General features: G+C 40.1%; 3 protein-coding genes across 10 annotated transcripts in view; 1 reads left to right on the forward strand and 2 right to left on the reverse strand.

Moving 5' to 3' along the window:
* Window positions 1-140: 140 nt before the first annotated feature.
* tesca (tescalcin a) lies at window positions 141-8022 on the reverse strand. The gene is made up of 8 exons (XM_070904387.1): window positions 7900-8022; window positions 6312-6381; window positions 5742-5822; window positions 4236-4375; window positions 2338-2399; window positions 1201-1308; window positions 1053-1100; window positions 141-965 (listed from the first exon to the last, which is right to left on the reverse strand). The coding sequence occupies exons 1-8, from the start codon at window positions 7958-7960 to the stop codon at window positions 873-875; spliced, it is 663 nt and encodes a 220-aa protein (XP_070760488.1). The 5' UTR covers window positions 7961-8022; the 3' UTR covers window positions 141-872.
* Window positions 8023-9093: 1071 nt separating this feature from the next.
* On the reverse strand, window positions 9094-15424 carry fbxo21 (F-box protein 21). Its single transcript, XM_070904780.1, has 12 exons — window positions 15201-15424; window positions 14483-14618; window positions 14092-14201; window positions 13800-13921; window positions 13523-13669; window positions 13151-13287; window positions 12911-13047; window positions 11756-11935; window positions 11409-11541; window positions 11067-11257; window positions 10799-10956; window positions 9094-9440 (listed from the first exon to the last, which is right to left on the reverse strand). The coding sequence occupies exons 1-12, from the start codon at window positions 15422-15424 to the stop codon at window positions 9199-9201; spliced, it is 1917 nt and encodes a 638-aa protein (XP_070760881.1). The 3' UTR covers window positions 9094-9198.
* A 1355-nt stretch (window positions 15425-16779) lies between these two features.
* The window catches only part of nf2a (NF2, moesin-ezrin-radixin like (MERLIN) tumor suppressor a), a 28525-nt gene continuing 26124 nt past the window's right edge, over window positions 16780-19180 (forward strand). For 4 of the 8 annotated variants that reach the window (XM_070904603.1, XM_070904607.1, XM_070904608.1 and 1 more), the window contains exons 1-3: window positions 16780-16975; window positions 18258-18383; window positions 18519-18641. In XM_070904603.1, the coding sequence (XP_070760704.1) occupies window positions 16862-16975; window positions 18258-18383; window positions 18519-18641 (363 nt within the window). In that variant the 5' untranslated portion in view covers window positions 16780-16861. The remainder of the gene's footprint in view (window positions 16976-18257; window positions 18384-18518; window positions 18642-19180) is intronic. The other 4 variants (XM_070904605.1, XM_070904609.1, XM_070904606.1 and 1 more) reach the window with 3 other exon arrangements.

Consider the following 19180-nt stretch of genomic DNA (forward strand, 5'->3'; position numbering starts at 1 on the left):
GATTCATTCAACATCACAGCAATAAAATGTCATATTTCTACCTCACTTACTGAATTAGATTGTTCTTTGTACATTTGTTTGTAGTTTCTGAAAAAAAAAACATCTTACACATGCATTTGTTTTATCATAATGTTTTAAATTAATTTTATTAATTAATACAATTCAGTGCAAAGTCTGTAATAATTAATCTTAGAGTAAGTAAAGTGTTTAATTTATTCGCTCGTGATTAAAAATGAGTGGACTTCTATGGTAGAACAGCAGTCTCGGAGGAACGGATAAATTAAACCTGCGACTATTCTGGAGCTGCAGAGGAATGTTATGTGCCTGCAGTCTCACACTTTGGATGTTAGCCCATAACAGACGACCCATGAATGCCAGAGCAGCCGCTGAGCAGGACTGATCTCATCTGAATCTTTCACATTACATGCTGGTTACATAAAGATTTGTAGAATAGCAGGAGAATGGAGAGAGGTAGTGATTTAGTTTGAATCCTGATCAAGTTAATAGGAGTGTGACAAAAGATGGGAAATTAATCTCTTTGAAATATGCAGGATCACAATGCTTAAAAATTGAATAAACAACATTCTGAAAGTGAATACAGGCTTAAAAGTGAAATCTAGAAGTAAACGTCCTTTGACTCCGAATACTTCCATCCGTCTCCGTCTTGTCAAACCTTATACTGCATGAGCAGCAATCTTTATCATTTGTATAAAAATGTCATTACAGAATGGTATTAGGTCTACAATTATTTCCCTCTATCCAAAAATATATTAGTGCATATCAAGAGTGTTTGGCTTCATTCCATTTAAGGATTGGTGAGGTTCTGCTAAAAACAGCAGCAACATAAACATTTCTTTACAAGAAGAACTCCTTCAAGAGGTTGATTTCCCACAACGCATTGTTGTGGTGTCTACATCCAAAAAGCGAATGTGCATCCTGGACTCCATTTCAAGCCCTTTTAAAATCTGTGGGCAGATAACAAAATACTGTCGTAAGTAAGTGACAAATAAAGTGTTTGATTAGGTGCACGGTGAGGCAGGAAAAGTGCAAACCTGTTCAAAATGCTCAAACGTAATTCCTTCATAGAAATCATCCGGAGCCTGAAACGACGAAGAGGCAAAGGAATCTGTTAGTTTACGGCAGAGAGAATTTTATATGAGAATTTATTGTAACCATTTTAGCTCTGATAAGGTCCGTTACCATGTGGGGCACATTTGTGCTCGCCACCTCCAACATGGCAGCGTCTGCGATCGCCTTGGCGGCTTCCTGTCCGATGGCTCCACTTTTTGACAGAAGCTCCTCTACTACCTTGGATGAGAGCACGTTAGTGTTTAAACAGCATCAGTCTTCAGGCCACATGGGACAACTTCAGAGGCTGACCGTTCCAAATGACAGCAAGAGGTTAAAAAAAAAATCCACTTAAATCATCATCATCATCATGAAGGGAAAAACCGTATAACCAGTAAAATCTAATTCTTGATCTAACCCTATCATCTCTCTTTCACCTCTTCCATCTAATAAAACTGCATCTGAAAGGAAAACTGAAACGCTGATGGTAACTCCATGTTTGAATCATCCCTGCCTACACTGCGCTCCATCTATAACTACAGCATTTAAAGATATTGCACCTCCATGATGATTATACCTCTTATTGGGACTGTATGGGTGTGTAGCTTTGTTGTACCTGTCAGGGTGGGACAACTTGAACCTAATAATTTTGAAAATATATGTTTCATGTTCAGTTTTCATGACAAAGTGTAATTTCCAGATTAGCTCCAACATACTTCAACCCCAGTTATATAAATCAGTCAGAAAGACTGTAACTGCATGGGTGTACAGGGCCTGTTGCTTAAAGTGCATACATGTGCATTTTATAATTTTTATAAATCATCTCTTTTCTTCGAAATGAGGTCCAATTTAGTTTAGATAGAATAAATGGTCAGGTATGGCTGTTTGATGCATTAAAAAAAAGGGTATGTGGAAATGAAGTATGATGTGCATCAAAAATGAATTCAACATAAAATCCTGACTCAAGGCTCAGTAGCTTTTTCCAGAGCTCTGACTGCTGAGGAAGAGTGTAAGGTGCAGTTCTGCTCTGGAAAAAGCTAAAAAGGTGGACATTTTTTATTAAACTACTTTTTCCAAAGTCAAGAATGAACTCACATTTATATATGGATTCTAAATTCTCTTTACTGTTGTAACTTTTTAATACAGACTAATAAATTAATGAATGAGATTTAAATGAATAAATGAATGTATATTATGTATTTCATTTCTTTTTAGAGACACGTATCACGTACACCTCAGACAAAGGCTGGCATTGTTACGTTTTCTTACCTTCCTGTACTCCATCAGAGTGATGGTGCCATCATTGTCCGTGTCATGCATGTTGAACAGGACTGAGGAGACAGAACGGAAGAATTTAGTGGTTGGTTGATTTCTAAGGAACTTTCCATCATCAAATCAGAGAAGACAGGATGTTACTAATGGATTATAGGAAGTTGTGATTAGAGGAATGTTTATGAAGAGATAAGAGAGTAGAATAACTAAGCAGGTCCCCTTCAGGCCACTTCAGAATGACCTCTGTTGAATGTAAAGAATCACAATGAGGCCATGAAACACCTTAAAATGCCACTTGACAGTGACATTTACAAGGTTCAGTGACAATGACAACACTTCATGTTTAACAGTCCTGTGGCCCTATTTGCTTCCTTGTCCACCGACATTTTGACTGTGCTGCCGCTGTTATTTCTGGACAGTCGATAGAAATGTCAGTTTTAATGTCAAATTGGCTCATCTTTTTTTTTTTTTCATAAAGTTCCTGAGGTAGAAATGTATCATTGTGACAGCAGGCAGAGATATGTCAATTTATGGTGACCCAGAATAAAAACAAAATCAAATGTGTGGAGAAAAAATAAAATGAATAGTTTGTGTGAAGCGAAGCAGGACTGGCCAGGATCAGTCTTCAGATGCTGTAGGACACAGACACAGTTTTTAGTGTCTGGTAATTATCTCCTTCATCAAAACCTTTGTGCTTTTGGGTTTTCGTCCAGAAAAATGATCCTGGGCCGGCAGCCAGACCACCTTGCTTCACACCAGGGGAAATAAACTTTTATGAAATGTTTTAAAGAATTCATATAATTACAGAACATGAAAGTACCCCAACTAATTTTCTCACACCCTGGAGAGCAAACTGCTTTTGTGTTGTTCTTATCTAAACTCACAACTTCCATTTATTCTACAAGGAAGAGTATAGCCCAAATTGGTGTGCTTGTCACCTTTTAAGCACATTTCCCCTGACACTAAATTTTCTTGAGCAGAGACTGAATAGAAAACCAGGAAATACCAGCGAAAACAGCCTTTTATCAGTGGTGGACGAAGTATCAATACAACAATGTAAACATACTCTATTACAAGTAAAAGTCCTGCATTCACAAGTTCTGCTACACAAATGTCTATTCATTTTTTTTACTTTTATCTAATCTTTGCTTTTTTGTAAAATATTGGATAAATCAAACCGTTATTAAATTGAGAAGTTTAGAGGGGAAATGTGTCTTCATGAAACTGCCCACTTGGGGCAATCTTGGTATATTTCTTCCATATTACTTAGTCTTATGCATTACTGGTCAAACAACTACAAGTTTAAAAGTGTTGTTGTTTACACATATTACGATAGATAGAATAGATGTTTTTAACTTTGAGAGAGGGCCGTGGCTACAATTAGAGACTCACCCCAGTTTTCACAAATTAGTTGGCTAACTAGCTATTATGCATGAGTGGAAACTAGAACAGAGTAACATAACCAACGGATAATAATCTAATGGTATAATGATTTTTGAGAGTGAATTTGGGGGTCAACTCAGTGGCTACAAATGATCCCATTCTACTTGTGAAGCTGCTGTTCTGGCCATGTTCCCAGCCATGAATACCTACAAGCCTCTCCAGTGTGAAAGCTGACATGCAGTGAGGAATCCAGTGCACACACACACAGCTATGCATCGCCACACTCTTTGTGGCATGTCGTGGTGATTCAAATAAGATACTCACATCACAGATTTGTTATCTACACTGGGTGGTGCACTTTTTTCCTGGTATTTCGTAATTGCGACATGAGCAAAAAGGGAGACAAGCTTTGGTCCTAGACCAACAGCCGGAGCTCCAAACATGAGAATCTTAACCAATACGTATATCTGGCTCCCTTGTATCTAATACTGTTATTAAAAAAAGTGTCTTACAGCGCAGCTTCTCTTTTCTCAAAGCTTCCTTCTCCTCCTCCGTCGTCTTCAAGGTTGGAGGTCGGAAATGGGACATGACCATGAGGAACTGCTCAAAGCCAATCTCCTCGAGGGAGCCCACCTCATCCTGATGATGGTTCCTGGGTCACAGCCAGAAGAAATCAAAGTCGAGGCATTGTGAATTCAAATTCAAACAAAGGTCTACACCAACACCAGTATTTTCTCAAGTTCCTAAGTTGTAAATGGACCAATTCTATGCAGATTTCTAGTATTGTGTTTTTCAAGAATTGTTGTCTCTACATTTGTTCGCTGAAAATGTGAAATTTTGATCATTGGATTTTATGGGTGATAAATAAATATAATAAATAGCTCCAAACCAAAAGAAAACATTTACTGAGGTACCTTTGCATATGGTCCCTTTAGGTTACCATTGTGCACGTGACTTGTGTGCTTGTGAACAGTCAAGTCACATGGACTCACAGAGAGCTTGTTTATTGGACAGTCCATATTGTGGTTTGCCCTGTTAAGCTAGGCTTTCAAAAGTATGAGGAACTGCTGTTTTAAAATGTCAACAGCTGTCTCTTATAGCCACAAAGTTTCCTTTAGTTAATGAATGGATTACACACAAAGTGCACCTTATTTATGGATGAGGACTGAAAACCCCCATTATCAGGCATCCTAATGCAATAGAGGTATTTTCTACTGCCCATGTTTGAATGACATTGTTTTTGTTTGTTTAAACAAACAGAAGTAAATCACTGAACACTCAAGACTTTGATTAAACTATGCAATTTAGAGTTGGCAATCAACCTAACGTATGTCTTTGGACTGTGGGAGGAAACTGGAACACGCAGAGGAAACCGACACAGCCAAGGAAAGAATATAAACTCACAAACTCCACTCAGAGAAGCTCCAGCCGGCAGGTTTGAACGGTTTGAGACCAGAACCTTTTAGCTGTGGGGCTACAGTGCTGACCCACTACACTTATTCAGTGACAGGAGATACAGATACCACAGGCCCTTAAAGATTTAGAACCACTCTCGTGTCTTTAAGGTAAATATGACGCTAACCTACCGTCAGCAGACGCTTAGCTTAATTTAGTGCAAAGACTGAAAACGAGGGGAAGCGGCTGGTCTGGTCTGAGAGTGGATCAATCTTCTCTTCAAACTCTCGGCAAGAAAGCAAATAAGTGTATTTTCCAAAATGTTGAAATTCTCCCTTTAATTAAACACACAAAAAGCATAAAGAGAATTTCAATGCTGCTTTTATAGTTTGTGTTTATGCAGCTGTCTTCCGGAAGAAACCTCCATCATATTGACTGCAGATAAAGGCTGATATCTTAAATTAAATATTTACCATATAAGTAGGTTGAGAGATGTCACAATTATGGTTTACTTTGCACAGGGGTTTGGTTTTGAAAATATTCAACGTAATATCATGATAGTGCTAGTAATATCAGTTGAAATGGCCATTAGCCGTAGTGTGGTGTAATTTGACTGTACCCACCTTTTATCAAAGAATGCTTCAATTATTTGTTTTCTGATTGGGTTGTTGGCAAGGGCTGGTATGCTGTCCAAGTCGTCTCTACTGCAGTGCGACAAGAGAAAGCCCATCATCATAAAACAGATACTACAGTACCAGCATGCTGTAATAGCACTGAATGTTATTTATGGAAAGTAACATAAACAGTAACAGTAAACTGTCAGAACAAGTACCTGCTATGAACAAATCTGTTCCCTGTTTCTTTTTAAAAAAGGGAAGGAACTTGTGATCTATCACAACTAGCATGCCACTTTGGCAGCTTTGTGTGTGTTTATACATGAGCGAGCCTGTGTGTACAGTATGTGTCAGCTCTGTATGCCTGATGCATCGACATATTGCATTTTCCCAATGTGTCTGCGTTAGCATTAGTTCAGCCTGCGTGTATCACCATATGTCGCTTGTTTGTGTCTGTGCCAGAGATACCAGAAATACCCACAATTCATCACTCAAGCCACCAAGCAGGTAGTATTTCAATGGGCTTTGCCACATGTGCAGGTATTTTTTTTGTTTTGTTTTATTTCTTCAACATTTTACCTTATTGTCTCTTCATTTCCACTCAGCTGCTGGAATCTTTTGTGAAGGTTTTTAATCTGCTCCAGTGAAACTGAAAAGAAGCAGACACCGACAACATGAAAGTATGTCAGTGACACGCCAATAATTACTCCACACCCATCGACAAGCCTCTTGCACTACTTCAATTGTTTTTTTTTTGGGGATGTTCAACATGCCATTAAATGATAATAAACAGGAGATTATTCTTATTGAAAATTCTCTTGTTTTTCTTTTAATTGTAATATACTGGATCCTGATTAAACAGTGAGACTTATTTTATTAAACTGATCAGGTGGAGCTCTACTATCAGTTTAATGGAAAAGCAAACACCCTGTGCACTAGTGGGATTGTCTTTTTATGCCATTTCAATGGGTTCCTTGAATCATTAACTCACTGTGTGGACTTGTGACCACACACTGAAAGGTTTAAACGTCATGATCTGGCTCCGCATGGTCCCATATCAAGGCAGGTTTGGCATTTTCAAATGTTTCGGTCAACACTCGTGTTTATTTTCACCTTTTCTTCCCTTTCCCTGAGGCTGCTAAGTGGATGTTTGCAGTAGCAACTGTAGCTGCTGAGTGTGGGGCGAAGAATATGCAGAGACAGACTACAGCCTCATGGGTGGTGGGCGGTGTGACTATTACAGTACATGTGCAGGATCAACAGATGCAGATGTAACAGACAATTAACTACAATTACATGGACCAATTAGCCAAAATACAAAAGACAACAACAACAGAATCTGTGGTCTGTGCTCTACCAGCAAGTATAGGCCTGTTAGTGCAATGAAACATTTCATCAGTGTGTCCAGAGCATATCAGTCTGTAAAAACCCCCCACTGAGCCCAGAGAGAAATAGGGTCAAAGCCCTACCTAGAGGAAACAAAGGCAATAAAGCAGTTCAAAGTCTCACCATATAGTATCAATAAAGTTGCGCTCAGATTGGGATGCAAACCTTATCCTTGTTGCTTAGACTCTGCATGCCGCTGCATGCAAAGGTTTCCCACCAGAAACAGCAGAAGTGTGCAGGCCTATTTTTAGAAAGATAAGGATCCTGTCTGCTTTTTGTTTCATTTCTTTACTGAACTTTTCCATCCACATACGGGTTCATGGCAACAAATAAGGGGTGCTGATATTATGTTTACAGCAGTTGGACAAACCCGCAGCTCCTTTCAGCTCATTTCACTGTCTGCAAAGTGAGGAAGTATCAACACAAATTCACGCAGATACAGAAACACTTCACACACAATGGATTGTTTGCGTGGTGTATTGATAAACTATGTACTATTACACGACTACATTGTTAATAAAAGCTACCGGGTGTTGCGCTAAATCTCAAATGCTTACATTTCAAGCTGAAGCACTGCCTGTAGCCTATTTGTCGTTTCACATGATTTGATTTTACCTCGTCACCTCAGCAGCATTTGAATTAACTGTATAATTATTCATGAACGCCTGCAAAAACTTTTGTCTGGTACGATTATCAGGTTTCCATTTGTCCAGTCATCTGTACCATCTTATTACCATCATCAGCGCCACACACAGAATCCGCAGTTATTTTTCTTACTTACATCCAGTTTTATCCGCCAGGTCCTGGTACTTGTGCTCGGAGCGCGTCTGCGAGGCTCCCATCGCTGCTGCGGTTCCACCGGTGCGTCAGGGCGCACAATCTGGGTCGACTGGCTCAACTTTCCTGCGCGGTAGCTGCTTTATCGCGCTGCTATCGGCGGGTCAATGCAACTGTAGTCTGCTGCTGGCGTCCTGGAAACATCTGGCATCCTCAAGGTCCTAAATCCATGCAGCCTGCGGATAAATGACCTGCTGTGTTCCGGTTTCTCGTCAGTTTTCTGCAGTAAATCGTGGTTACTATTGTGCATTACAACAGTAAATTAATTTCCCCATTTATTTCAGTAAAATAAGTCAGAGAGAAGCTAGAAAACAACTTGACAAGCTTTATTTTTTTGTAATTTCCTCAAAGCTCAGTCATTTCTGATTCAAGTCAGTCTGTTCTTTCGTTTGTCTATCAACAGCTCAACAACACTGCTGAGCCATGACATCCTACACGTTTCACTTGTAAGTATACAGGAAAAAAAGATCATCTAGAAATGCGAAAGTTAAACTTCCATAAGTGCGTGAAACTTGATTAAAAGATGGGGAATTTAAAGTAAAAGTCAATGTACAAAGTCTTTTTAAATAGTCTTTTGTGTGGCACTGTAACTGAGGGTTCGGACTATATGCTGGGGGCTTGTTTGACTGGTGCTGGGTGCAGGGAGGTGTGGTCAGGGGTGGGCTCTGGATAAAGGTGCATTCCTATGTTTTAGGTAAAGGGAGATTTACAACATCTGGACACCCATCCTGAACTTCCTCATCCACTTAACTGTTTACTTCAAGTCTGTATTCTTTTTTCTTCAAGGTGTTTACTTACTGTGCGCATTATTTTGGGTTTCCATGCTTTCTCCAAATTCAACTTCGGAACTGGATTTGGAAGATCCTGCATCCTGGACAATGACTGTCATTCAGTTCATAGCTTGAGCTTTGTTTTCACAACAAATACACTGTGGTATTTAGATGTGTGTATCGAAACAGTGACATTCTTTGCTGCATGTTTCCAGACTTTTTGGTCTTTTCCCACACCTTCCCAAACGTGGAATTGTTAAAACACATCTTTCCAGACCTGCACAGGAACCTGACTGTCATACAAAAAGCATATTTGTGAATTATTTCTTGTTCCACCAAATCATCAGTTTCTGAAAATACTGTATACTGGCTGTTTTTTACAAAAACCTCTCCGCTAAGTGGACTATGAATTGAGAATGGGTGACCAGTAATTAGTGAGTCGGGACGGCAGGGTGTTGGACACAGCTACTTTGCTACATGGGCATGGCTTGGTTGTTGTCTTGGTCTGTGGCAGCAGCCTGGTCCTGGTTCCCAGAGCCAGGTGTCAGTCTGTGGTAAAGCTCCTGCACCGTGCCCAAAGTTTCATCCATGTCCTCTGGGTATCGCGTCTGCAGTTCTTCGTTGGCAGCATAGTGGGTGTCGGCAAACTCTGAGAAGTAGCGTCCCACCTCCGGGTGGCCGATCTCCAAGGGGGCCGAGTGTGGCTCCAGGTTCTCTGAGGAACAACAATGGAAAAGTGGGACATTCTGATAAGAGATAATGTACATAAGGTAACCTAAATTGTATAAACAAATTCAACTTAATATACATAATAAATATACATATACAAGACCAGGTGAAACAGAAAACCCACATATCAAAATATTTAGTTTATCAAGAAAACATCAAATGTAATTTATTTTGGCATCACAGCTTCATCAGCTTATCAGTTCCCGTAAAGCGGATTGAGCAGCAGATGAGAGCACAGGGATTGATCAAAACAAATCCCCCTCAGGGTTTGTAGAGAACAGAGCCTGCAGGTGAATGTTGAGGTAGTGAAGAGAAAGATAACACGTACAAACAGTGAAAGCTGTGTAGCAGCAACATCAGCAGGCTGAGCGGCAGAGTGAGCAGGTAAGCACAAGGGAATATATGAGTCAGCCTGTTAGGAAGGAGCTCTCTTTAAGTGGGGAAAATGTATAAGTCACAAAAAGGGTGATGCAGCACCACTGAAGTGTTCACCTCCAAACAACTTGCAGACTTTCATTTAAAGCAACGATGGCCGTCAGTCTTATTGACAGATGCATTAATACTCAATAGTTCTGGATCAACATATAGAGTATGAACTTCGCATAACACTGCAAATGTGACATTATTAAGCATTGTGGAGTTGCGTTAGATTGAAGAGAAAGATGCTGCAAAATCTAATAAAAGATCATCTCTTGTGAGGTGGGCCTGTAAGTTAAGCATGAAGTTTCTATCATCCATCATGTCTAATAAGGCACCTACCAATGTGCAAGTACATATGACAGGGATTCATTAGTCCCACCTGCAGTTAGATTAGCAATAGATTAGCTTAATTTGCCCATGTCATAGCTCTAGTCTCTATGCTTGTATGAGAACTTGAGGTTTGACCTCCTTCCACCGTCTTATAAATTAGCAGCTTCTTTTTTTATTTGTTCTTTGCAGATAACATGTCAGTTTGTTATATGCTCTAATTTAATACCATTTCTGCAAATGAAATTAAAGAGACGTTAATCATTTGATATGAAAGTGAGCCGCTGCATTCATGGCATACATTACATTTGAAATGTTCTCCCAAATAAGCAGAAATGACCCTCAGAAATGCATTCTTGTCACGTCTTGTACAGTAAATAGACAGAACTTTGTGACTGTATCTGTATTTCACTTGATTTATTAGAAGTTGCTGCCTGGAGGGTCCAATGATACATTCCTTCCTAAGGGAATTTATCAAGCTTATACATATTTATGATGATTTTCTTTTTTTAATTTCATAAGTCATCACAGGACCTGCAAACTTTCATTCACCATGAGGATATTTTTCATCCCCATGCTGGTGTATATGATCCATACCCTGTGCTGCGTAGCGACATGTTCCGTCCTGTACGAGGACGTTGTAGAAAGGCTGCTTGGCCCCATTAGAAAGCTGGTGGACCCTCATGGTGGTGATCCACTCCTGACTCATGGTGCACTTTGGATCCCAGCCGTAGATCACACAGTTATAACCCGACCTGGTGGAAGAGATGGAACAGGACACACACACACTATTCTAAGACACAGTATAGGAAGAGAAGTGTTAAAGGAGAAGAGGACTGCTGTACTACATGTGAGCATAACCCACCTCTTGTGTTTCATGATGAGGCCAACTGAATACTGGACCTCCAGGTGTTCTGGAGCGCTACGCCTCTTCACCTCAGGCGTGACGGGACGTCTCTTGTGCTGGATGTGCTCCAGCGTGTGCTGCAACAGGTAACCCACTGCCACTTGCTGGGAGGGATCCAACGCTTGAATGTGCCGCAGGATGTCAAGCACCTGGGACAGAGGACAAACATCAACAAACAATGTGGTTAGGTGAAATACTTAGGGCTGAATAGTAAGTGCTTTGTACTGAATGACAGGTCATGCTAAATTAATTGAATTCTATCGGAGGATTAGAGAAAAGCATCAGGTTTTGTGTCCTGACCTTTTCTGGCCAGATGCCCAGGTGGAAGTAGAGGCGTGCCTGCAGCAGCAGGTACTGCACATTATCTGGGTTGATAGTGAGGTAGAGGTCCAGAGAGTCTCTCAGCAGCTGGTAGGATTTCTCATTGCCCTCCCTGAAAGGAATCACACAGTGCAAGTAAAGTAATTCAACCAGAACATTACATTCATTTATTCATGTAATTCTAGCAACCATCAAATGCACTCAAATTGTTTATTCTATTTTTAGACAACAATCAGCAACATCCCACGCCTTGACCCTTCAATCCTCCACCAACCCCTCTCTCCAGTGGAAGAGATTAAGTAGTGACAGTTGTGTGTTTCTCTTACCCTCTTTTGCCGATGTTAAGCAGGTTTCCCACCATCCTGAGCAGAACCTCTGTGGTGCTGATGGCACTGTAGTAATCTGCCGTCACCTGGTGGCCAATGAGGTACTCGCACTCCTTGGCTGTCAGCTGTTTGCCTTTACCAAAGGCATCAATGTAGACAAAGTCAAAGATGTCCTCACTCCTGCAGAAACAAAGTTCAATAAATCTAATAAGTAAATATATAACAGATACCCTTCACAAATTGTGTCTTTATAACCAGAAGGAGCTTTTTGTTATGACCCAGCTAACTACTATCAAAACACTAAATGAATCAAGGATGAATAGTTTGGCCGCTTAAGACTAGAGAAGGAGAAAAGATTTTCACTGGAAAATATATATCCTTTTCATTTACTTTGCCAGTTAGCATGCACCAATGTACATATGCAGTATTTCCAACATGCTGGACTGGAGTAAGTTCTCAAAAGTGTGGCATGGCTTTACAAAAGACAGTGGTGATACAGCAACATCATGACTGCAGTGTGGCATTTACTGCAGTATAGTAGAATAATGCACTGCTTTTGATGTCCCCTGTTGTAATCATAAAGCCCCAGGATCAGCTGATGCATAGCACATCAAACAGTGAACATTCAACTTGTGCATGGCGAGATAAAGTAAAATACTAATATTCTCTAATCTACCCTTTATCAAAAAGGCACATGAAATACCTCATCATTTGTCAGACTGTATTGTTTATGTTTATGTACTAGATGGATTATGCTAGAAACTAATTCTGGTTTCTCATCATTTTCATATAGTATGACAAGAATGGGAACTACAGTCTGATATGGAGGGAAACTGATAAGCAGAATTGGATTTCATAAAATGTAAACGAGACAGTCCTATGAAGGAGGAGCCAGGATCTCTGAATGTTGTTGCATTGGATGCTACAGATTGCTAATAAGACCTGATGTCATGTGTAATGAGTGATGACAGCACTAAGTCATTACGGCTCTAAGGCTGTGCACAAGACTAGTTCTGTGCATAGAACCATTTTATACAACTGTTTAAAAGTATTAAGTGTTTAAAATGGATGAGATTGAACAGTCAAATTAATTGAGTGGTTGGCTCATGATAGTTCTACTCTTATGCAACATTTAGAGGAATTTCAAAACCCTACCCGCTTGGTTTTTGGCACCAGCGCAGCAGGAAGTGATTGGGAAAGTTGACAGGTTCCACCTGAACACCCAGCTTCCGGGCTAATGTCATGTAGAGGACAGAGAGGCTTATGGGAATGCCTGTATGACGTAGTAGCACCTAAATGAAAAACAAGAAGGTTAAGTCAGTTCTAAAATTAAAATAGTTAAATGAGTGAAAAGCTTACTGACTTAAAATATGCATAATTTCATAGAAGATCTACCTGGTGGATGTAAGAGTTGAGAGGGTTGTAGTAGTCAAACTCGTTGCCTTTGTATAGAAGCTGCTCATACAAGACAGAGTTTAGGGCACAAACCATCTGCCTCTGGAGCTCAAAGTCCTCTATGACAAAACAGTCACCTACATCATACAGAGAAATGAAACTCATAAGAACTTTGGCTGGAAGGGAACATATGGATCTTTGGTAGCTGACACAAATGCCCAAATATACTGGTATTGATTCCCCCCCCCCAGATTGGGCTGGGAATGGAAGCTGATGCATTTTGGGGGAAAGGACATGAAAAAAAAAACAACAACAACAAAGTCCCAAAAAGACAACTTTTTGTTTAGAGTTTTGCTGGTTTTGAAAACCCACCTTCAGCGATACGCAGGCTGGGGTGTGAGGGGTTCTTCATTCTCAGCATCTTTTTTACTTTTTCTGCAATCTCATCCAGCTGAGCTGATATGCCGTTCAGCGTTACATCAGCCAGTGGGTTACAGTACTGATCCACCAGTACAGCACCTAGAGAGGTAGACAGTACACAGGCAGTTATATTGCTATAATAATAAACACTAAGTAACTAAGATATACATACTGTTTGTATATAGCTAAACAGGGCACAGTGCAACTTGAGTCTGTATCCATGTCTCACCTTCTAAAGCTGACTGCTGCTCTGCAGGCTGCTCCAGGAAGGTCTTCAAACTCTTCAGGATGTTCTGCTGTCTCAGGAAGTAAAGGATTTTCTTTGCATAGTACTTCAAGGTCAAACTTTTCCTAATGATGGGCGCAGAGCAGAAAAAGAGAGACATTAAGGGTGAGAGTGCGCACTTTCATAATCACTCCGAGAGGATTAACAAGATCAACACCCAAAACCGATTAATGATTGCAGAATGCAGCGTGTGGCAAGTGGTGTGGTTTTAGTGTGGGCACGGTGTTGCTCTCACCTCTTGTCAGAGTTGAGTATGAAGAGGAGCTCGTCTTCACAGAAGTGGACCGGCATCCCAAGTGACTCAATCTCTGCAAAGCTGTCTCCCAACACCTGGCCAACGCAAGGCTGAGTTACAGATCTCTGGGTTAGTTTGGAACACAGAAAGCTGACATTTTCTCGGACAAACATGCGCCCACACACAGTTCATACACTCAAAAAGGTCAGTCAATTCACAGAGACAAATAACAATGATTTTTGTTATTCAAACAAGGAAAACTTGAACTTTACTGATCCAACTAATGCAACTGAATGCCATTCCTTTACATTTATATACTGTATTTAACCAAGCTAATGTAACAACATAGTAAAAATGATAATGTATTCTTGATTACAAATGTATTACTTACGACTTCTGTGAAGAATCTCTTTGAGATTGATTCCACGGTCCTTCGTATTTGTATACCAACTCTATGGCGTGTTTTGTATTCTCTGAGCCAGTCACAGCACTCATTTTGACGGTAAAACCTCTGCAGTCTTGGCCATCTGTTGACGAAGGCAGTAAAATTGTTATTGCACGAACACTTTTGAGCATGCTCAGAGTTAGTTTAGCAGCCTATGGCCTGAAGCAGTATATGACGTGTCTATGAAACAACTTGCCATCCCTGCTGCAGACATGGTTTTCTCTTTGCACAAAGAAAAGCAATCCGGAGAGTAACAGCCAAGTCAGTCAGGAGGAGGGCTTAGCTTTTGGCAAGAGCAGCACTCTCCTGTAGTTCACAGGCTACATGCAACATTCAAGGTCACACAGATTCATTTTTGGCTGTTCTGGGTGAAATGAAGTGTAAGGTGCAACTTGTGAAAGATTTAAACGCTGAGATGTATAAGCTTCGGGGTTGTCTGCAGAGCAGAAGCGCGCCACTGGCCTGCCGTGATGATGAATTTGGTGCATCAGCAGAATGTCAACGGATGACAGCTGCCTGTGAGTTCGCAGTAAACGAAGCCACCTTCAAGGGCTCTAAACAAGACAAATAAAAAAAGGACTGGGAGACTCGTTTCGGCAGATGGTGTTGAAAAACCACCAGAAGCCAAAGCCCTGAGGAAACACGACAAAAACAATCACAGCACCTGAGTTTGTATTGGTGTCCCCAGACCTTCCCCCTTCCATGGCAAACGTCGTGTAGCCGCTTGCAGCAACAGGAAACGTTACAAATGTCGACATGTTGGAGGTCAGTGAAGCACAGGATTTGTTCGAGCAGCTCGGTCGGCAGGTCGGTCAGATTTTTAGTTTGGGGGTCTGAAATAATCCCATTTAGACCTGGTTGTCCCTCTCCAGCTATAGACGTCGCCATCTTTACTGTTTACCCCGATTACCTCATTGCTCCCGTTGCTAAGGCACCGCCCATTTATGGCGCAGGGGGCAGGGCTACAGGCTGGGCATAAGAGTTGTGGTCAAGAGGAAAAGGGAAGCTATGCTACCTTCATTCACGTCGGAAAACTCCCGACAGAGAGGAATGTACAGTAAATTCTTCAGTTGTCAAAAGTAAATAGTTTCAAAGTACTCGACTTGTTTCACAGGAAAACTTGTGAAAAGTCAACCTGTCCGTGACAATTAGATCTGAAACTGTAGTGAATTTGTGGTTTTACAAAGAACAGAAAACGTGTGACAAAATGTGCACAAATATTAAAAAAAAAAAAAAAAAAAAGGTTTGCAACTAACTATTGTTTTCATTATCAATTACTTTCTTGATCAACCGTTTGGTTCTAAGAGGTCAAAAAATGAAATGGTGATCACCAACAATTTCCATTGTTTTGTCTGACCAACACTCCAAAAACCAAGGATATTCAGATTGGATCACATAAGACAAATATAAGCAGGAAATGCTCACAACTGAGAAGCTGTTTGGCACTGACTAATCGACTTAAAATAAATTTTAAGTATAATAAAAAAATATTTAATAATTAATTAAATTTTTAAATCATTAGTGTTTACCTAGATAGAGTATTTCAATCTCAGACACAAATATTATCCTGTCTGCCCGAAAGAAATTAATTAAATTGTCGTTTAAGTGCGTTACAATGTTTCTACGACATTCTGGACGGCACTTGAATGCACCATCGCTTTTGGGATGAGCTAGCTAACAAATGGCTAGCAGCATTTAGCCAGCGCTTCCTTTCCACCATAGTTTCTATGTAAGAACCTAAGTGTTTTGAACTCTGCAGAGGGGATATTTTGGATTAATATTTTCTTGGACGTGGAGATGTAAACATTAACGGATTTCACGGTATAGATACGTATAACTTTAGCACAAGATAAGGGCTCATATTGGATATGTAATGTTAGTTAAGTTGGCTAGGTTAACTTAGTTTCTAGCAAACCTAGCTAACGTTAGCAACAAGCCCAGGGCAGTACACTGTATTTGTCAGCTCATGCTGAATGTATCTTATTTATAAACTTTTTTGGTAGCTAATGTGAAATTACAAAAAAAAATACCTTGAAATACGTAATGTGTATGAGACATTCATAAACCAAGAAATGTCAGTGAAGTAAACTGATCGAGCTTGATTATATCTATCAATAACTTAGCTGAACGAGATATCGTAAAGCTGGACATTCACATGCACAGCGTCGCTTATCTTTTGATAACTAAGCTATGCCAAATGACTCATCTACTGTCTAACATTGCACCATTGAGTATAATAGACATAATGCCTTGACGGTGCAGTCAAGTTTGTTAGAAATTAACGACTTTGAAAAACTGAATAGTTAAGTTTATTAGCTATTCGCCATGGCAAGTGCCTTAGCAGCGAAAATGGGATTTAACTCACTCATGAGAAAACAAGCCAGGAACTTCAACGTCAGGATCTGCACAATGGAGTCAGACATGGAGTTCAGCTGCGAGGTGTGTAATTATGTGTGCTTGAGAAACTGAACACCATTTCATTCAACTTAAAGGGTTTTTCCACATTTGCAGGGGCCCTGGCCACAACACCAAATACATCAAAGGTTGTAGTGCAACTAAAACCACATTCAATGCTTAATCACAAGCTGTAATGACAACTGAATTAACGTGCAGGTACAGAGTTTATCCTGGCGACATTATGATGAAGGTTGCTCATAAGATATATGAGTTTCACGTTTCGACACTAGATGGCAGCAAGTATCTATGAACACACGCAATTCAGTCTACTCCTCAGAAGACTCTTATCTGTTATAAATTATCTCTATCTTATGCAGCAATGTACTCATGAAAGTTTTAGTCAATGGCACAACTGCACATGCAGTGTAGGACTTGCTGAAATGCTGTGTACATCATCCTGTAGTGTGAATTTAAAAAAAACTGATTCATTATATTTTATATTTTTGGCCTTTTTGCAGTGTTTTTGATGTAGCATATGACTTGGTTGATGATATACCAGAACTGAAAAGCATTGAAATGACTTGCCGACACCACCTCTGTATTTAAAGGGGAGGAACCCCACCAAAGTTTGCAGTTGGTAATTACACAGAGCAGCATAATGTTAGTTGCAGGTTTCTATTTTCTGTGTGCAGATTATAATTGTGTCAATTATGGGTTTTGTAAGTAGCATTTAACAGGGATTGGTCATATTGTTGTTCAGGAATTTTTGATTGGGTCTAGTTGCCATTCCCATTGCATGATGGAGCTGATATTCTCATCACTTGCAGTTTTTAACTCCATTTTTTCACGCCAACCTTGAATGCACTTGACAGAAGCCTGCACCCTGAGTTAGCTCAGAGGCTAGAGATGAAAGCTATCTAAATTGGATATGTGTGCCTGATATGCCTCCCTCATAGCGCTCAGCTTGATGATGAGAACATGTATGGCTCCCTGCTTTGAACCAGAGACTGAGGTTATGATGAAAATACTAGTATGTCCGGATTCACTAGAGACAGCATTTTATGAATGGCTTTCCATATTTAACCTTAAAGAATCAAGTGCTTCTGTTCTCTTGCTACTCTTTATACACATTAGGGGCAGTCAGCAAATGAACGATTTTTATTGTCAATATTTAGCTCTAACAGACTGAATTTCCATTGTGTTTTTAGTTTAGTGTAGTGTTTTTGGTATTCACCAAATTCTGGTAATTTAATTTATTTTCTGGCATTTTCTGTTTAACTCTTTTGAGAAAATTGTGTAAGACTAAAACATTTACGTGTTTCAGGTCAAGTGGAAAGGAAAAGACCTTTTTGACTTGGTGTGCCGAACTCTGGGACTGAGGGAGACATGGTTTTTTGGGCTCCGGTACAACATCAAGGACACAGTTGCTTGGCTGAAGATGGAAAAGAGGGTAAGTGATTCTCATGTTATACTGGCCTTGTAACAGCCATGAGCCATGTAAACATTAATAAAGATATAGAGAGCATGAAAAGGGAATAAGTCACCCCACCGTGTAAATGTTGATTTCTTTGGTTCATGGACGTAGGTTCTGGATCAGGAGGTACCAAAGGAGGAACCAATCACCCTTCACTTCCTGGCCAAGTTTTACCCTGAAAATGCTGAAGAGGAGCTAGTGCAAGATATCACACAGCATCTCTTCTTCCTACAGGTATACATAATATAAACCTGCTGTTTTGTCATTTTGCTTAGATTAAGAGTTTTGTTTTCTCCACTTCAAGGTAAATCAGATTGAAAATTATTCCGTGTAAGCATTGAAATATTAGATTTTTATCTGTAGATTGTTCTTGTGGCTCTGGATATACTCTTCTTTCTCTGCTGCTTTCTAAGTTGAAATTGCTACGGGCTCACAGGTAAACCTGAAATTCAAAGTGCCTCTCAGAAGAAGCTGTGGATTACTGCCTGGCTAGTGGACAGACCAGCTTTTTTTTTTACAACCTCTCTTTCCTTGATCGTAATCTTCCCAGAGGGGTGCTGTGTTCAAGACTTTAAAAGAAAACATTCTTAGTTGTGATAGTCATTTTTCTGAAGAACTTCTGAGGAACTAGTTAACATGAATGCTTTAAAAAAATAGCTGTGTGTGAGAACACAATCATTTAAAGCCTTCAAAATGCTATGTAAATTCAGGATATCCATTTCACCCTTGCACACCAGGCATTTGACTGATGCGCTGTATCTGCGGCTTCCTTA

The sequence above is a fragment of the Enoplosus armatus genome, chromosome 4 (assembly GCF_043641665.1).
Source record: "Enoplosus armatus isolate fEnoArm2 chromosome 4, fEnoArm2.hap1, whole genome shotgun sequence".
NCBI lineage: Eukaryota > Metazoa > Chordata > Actinopteri > Centrarchiformes > Enoplosidae > Enoplosus > Enoplosus armatus.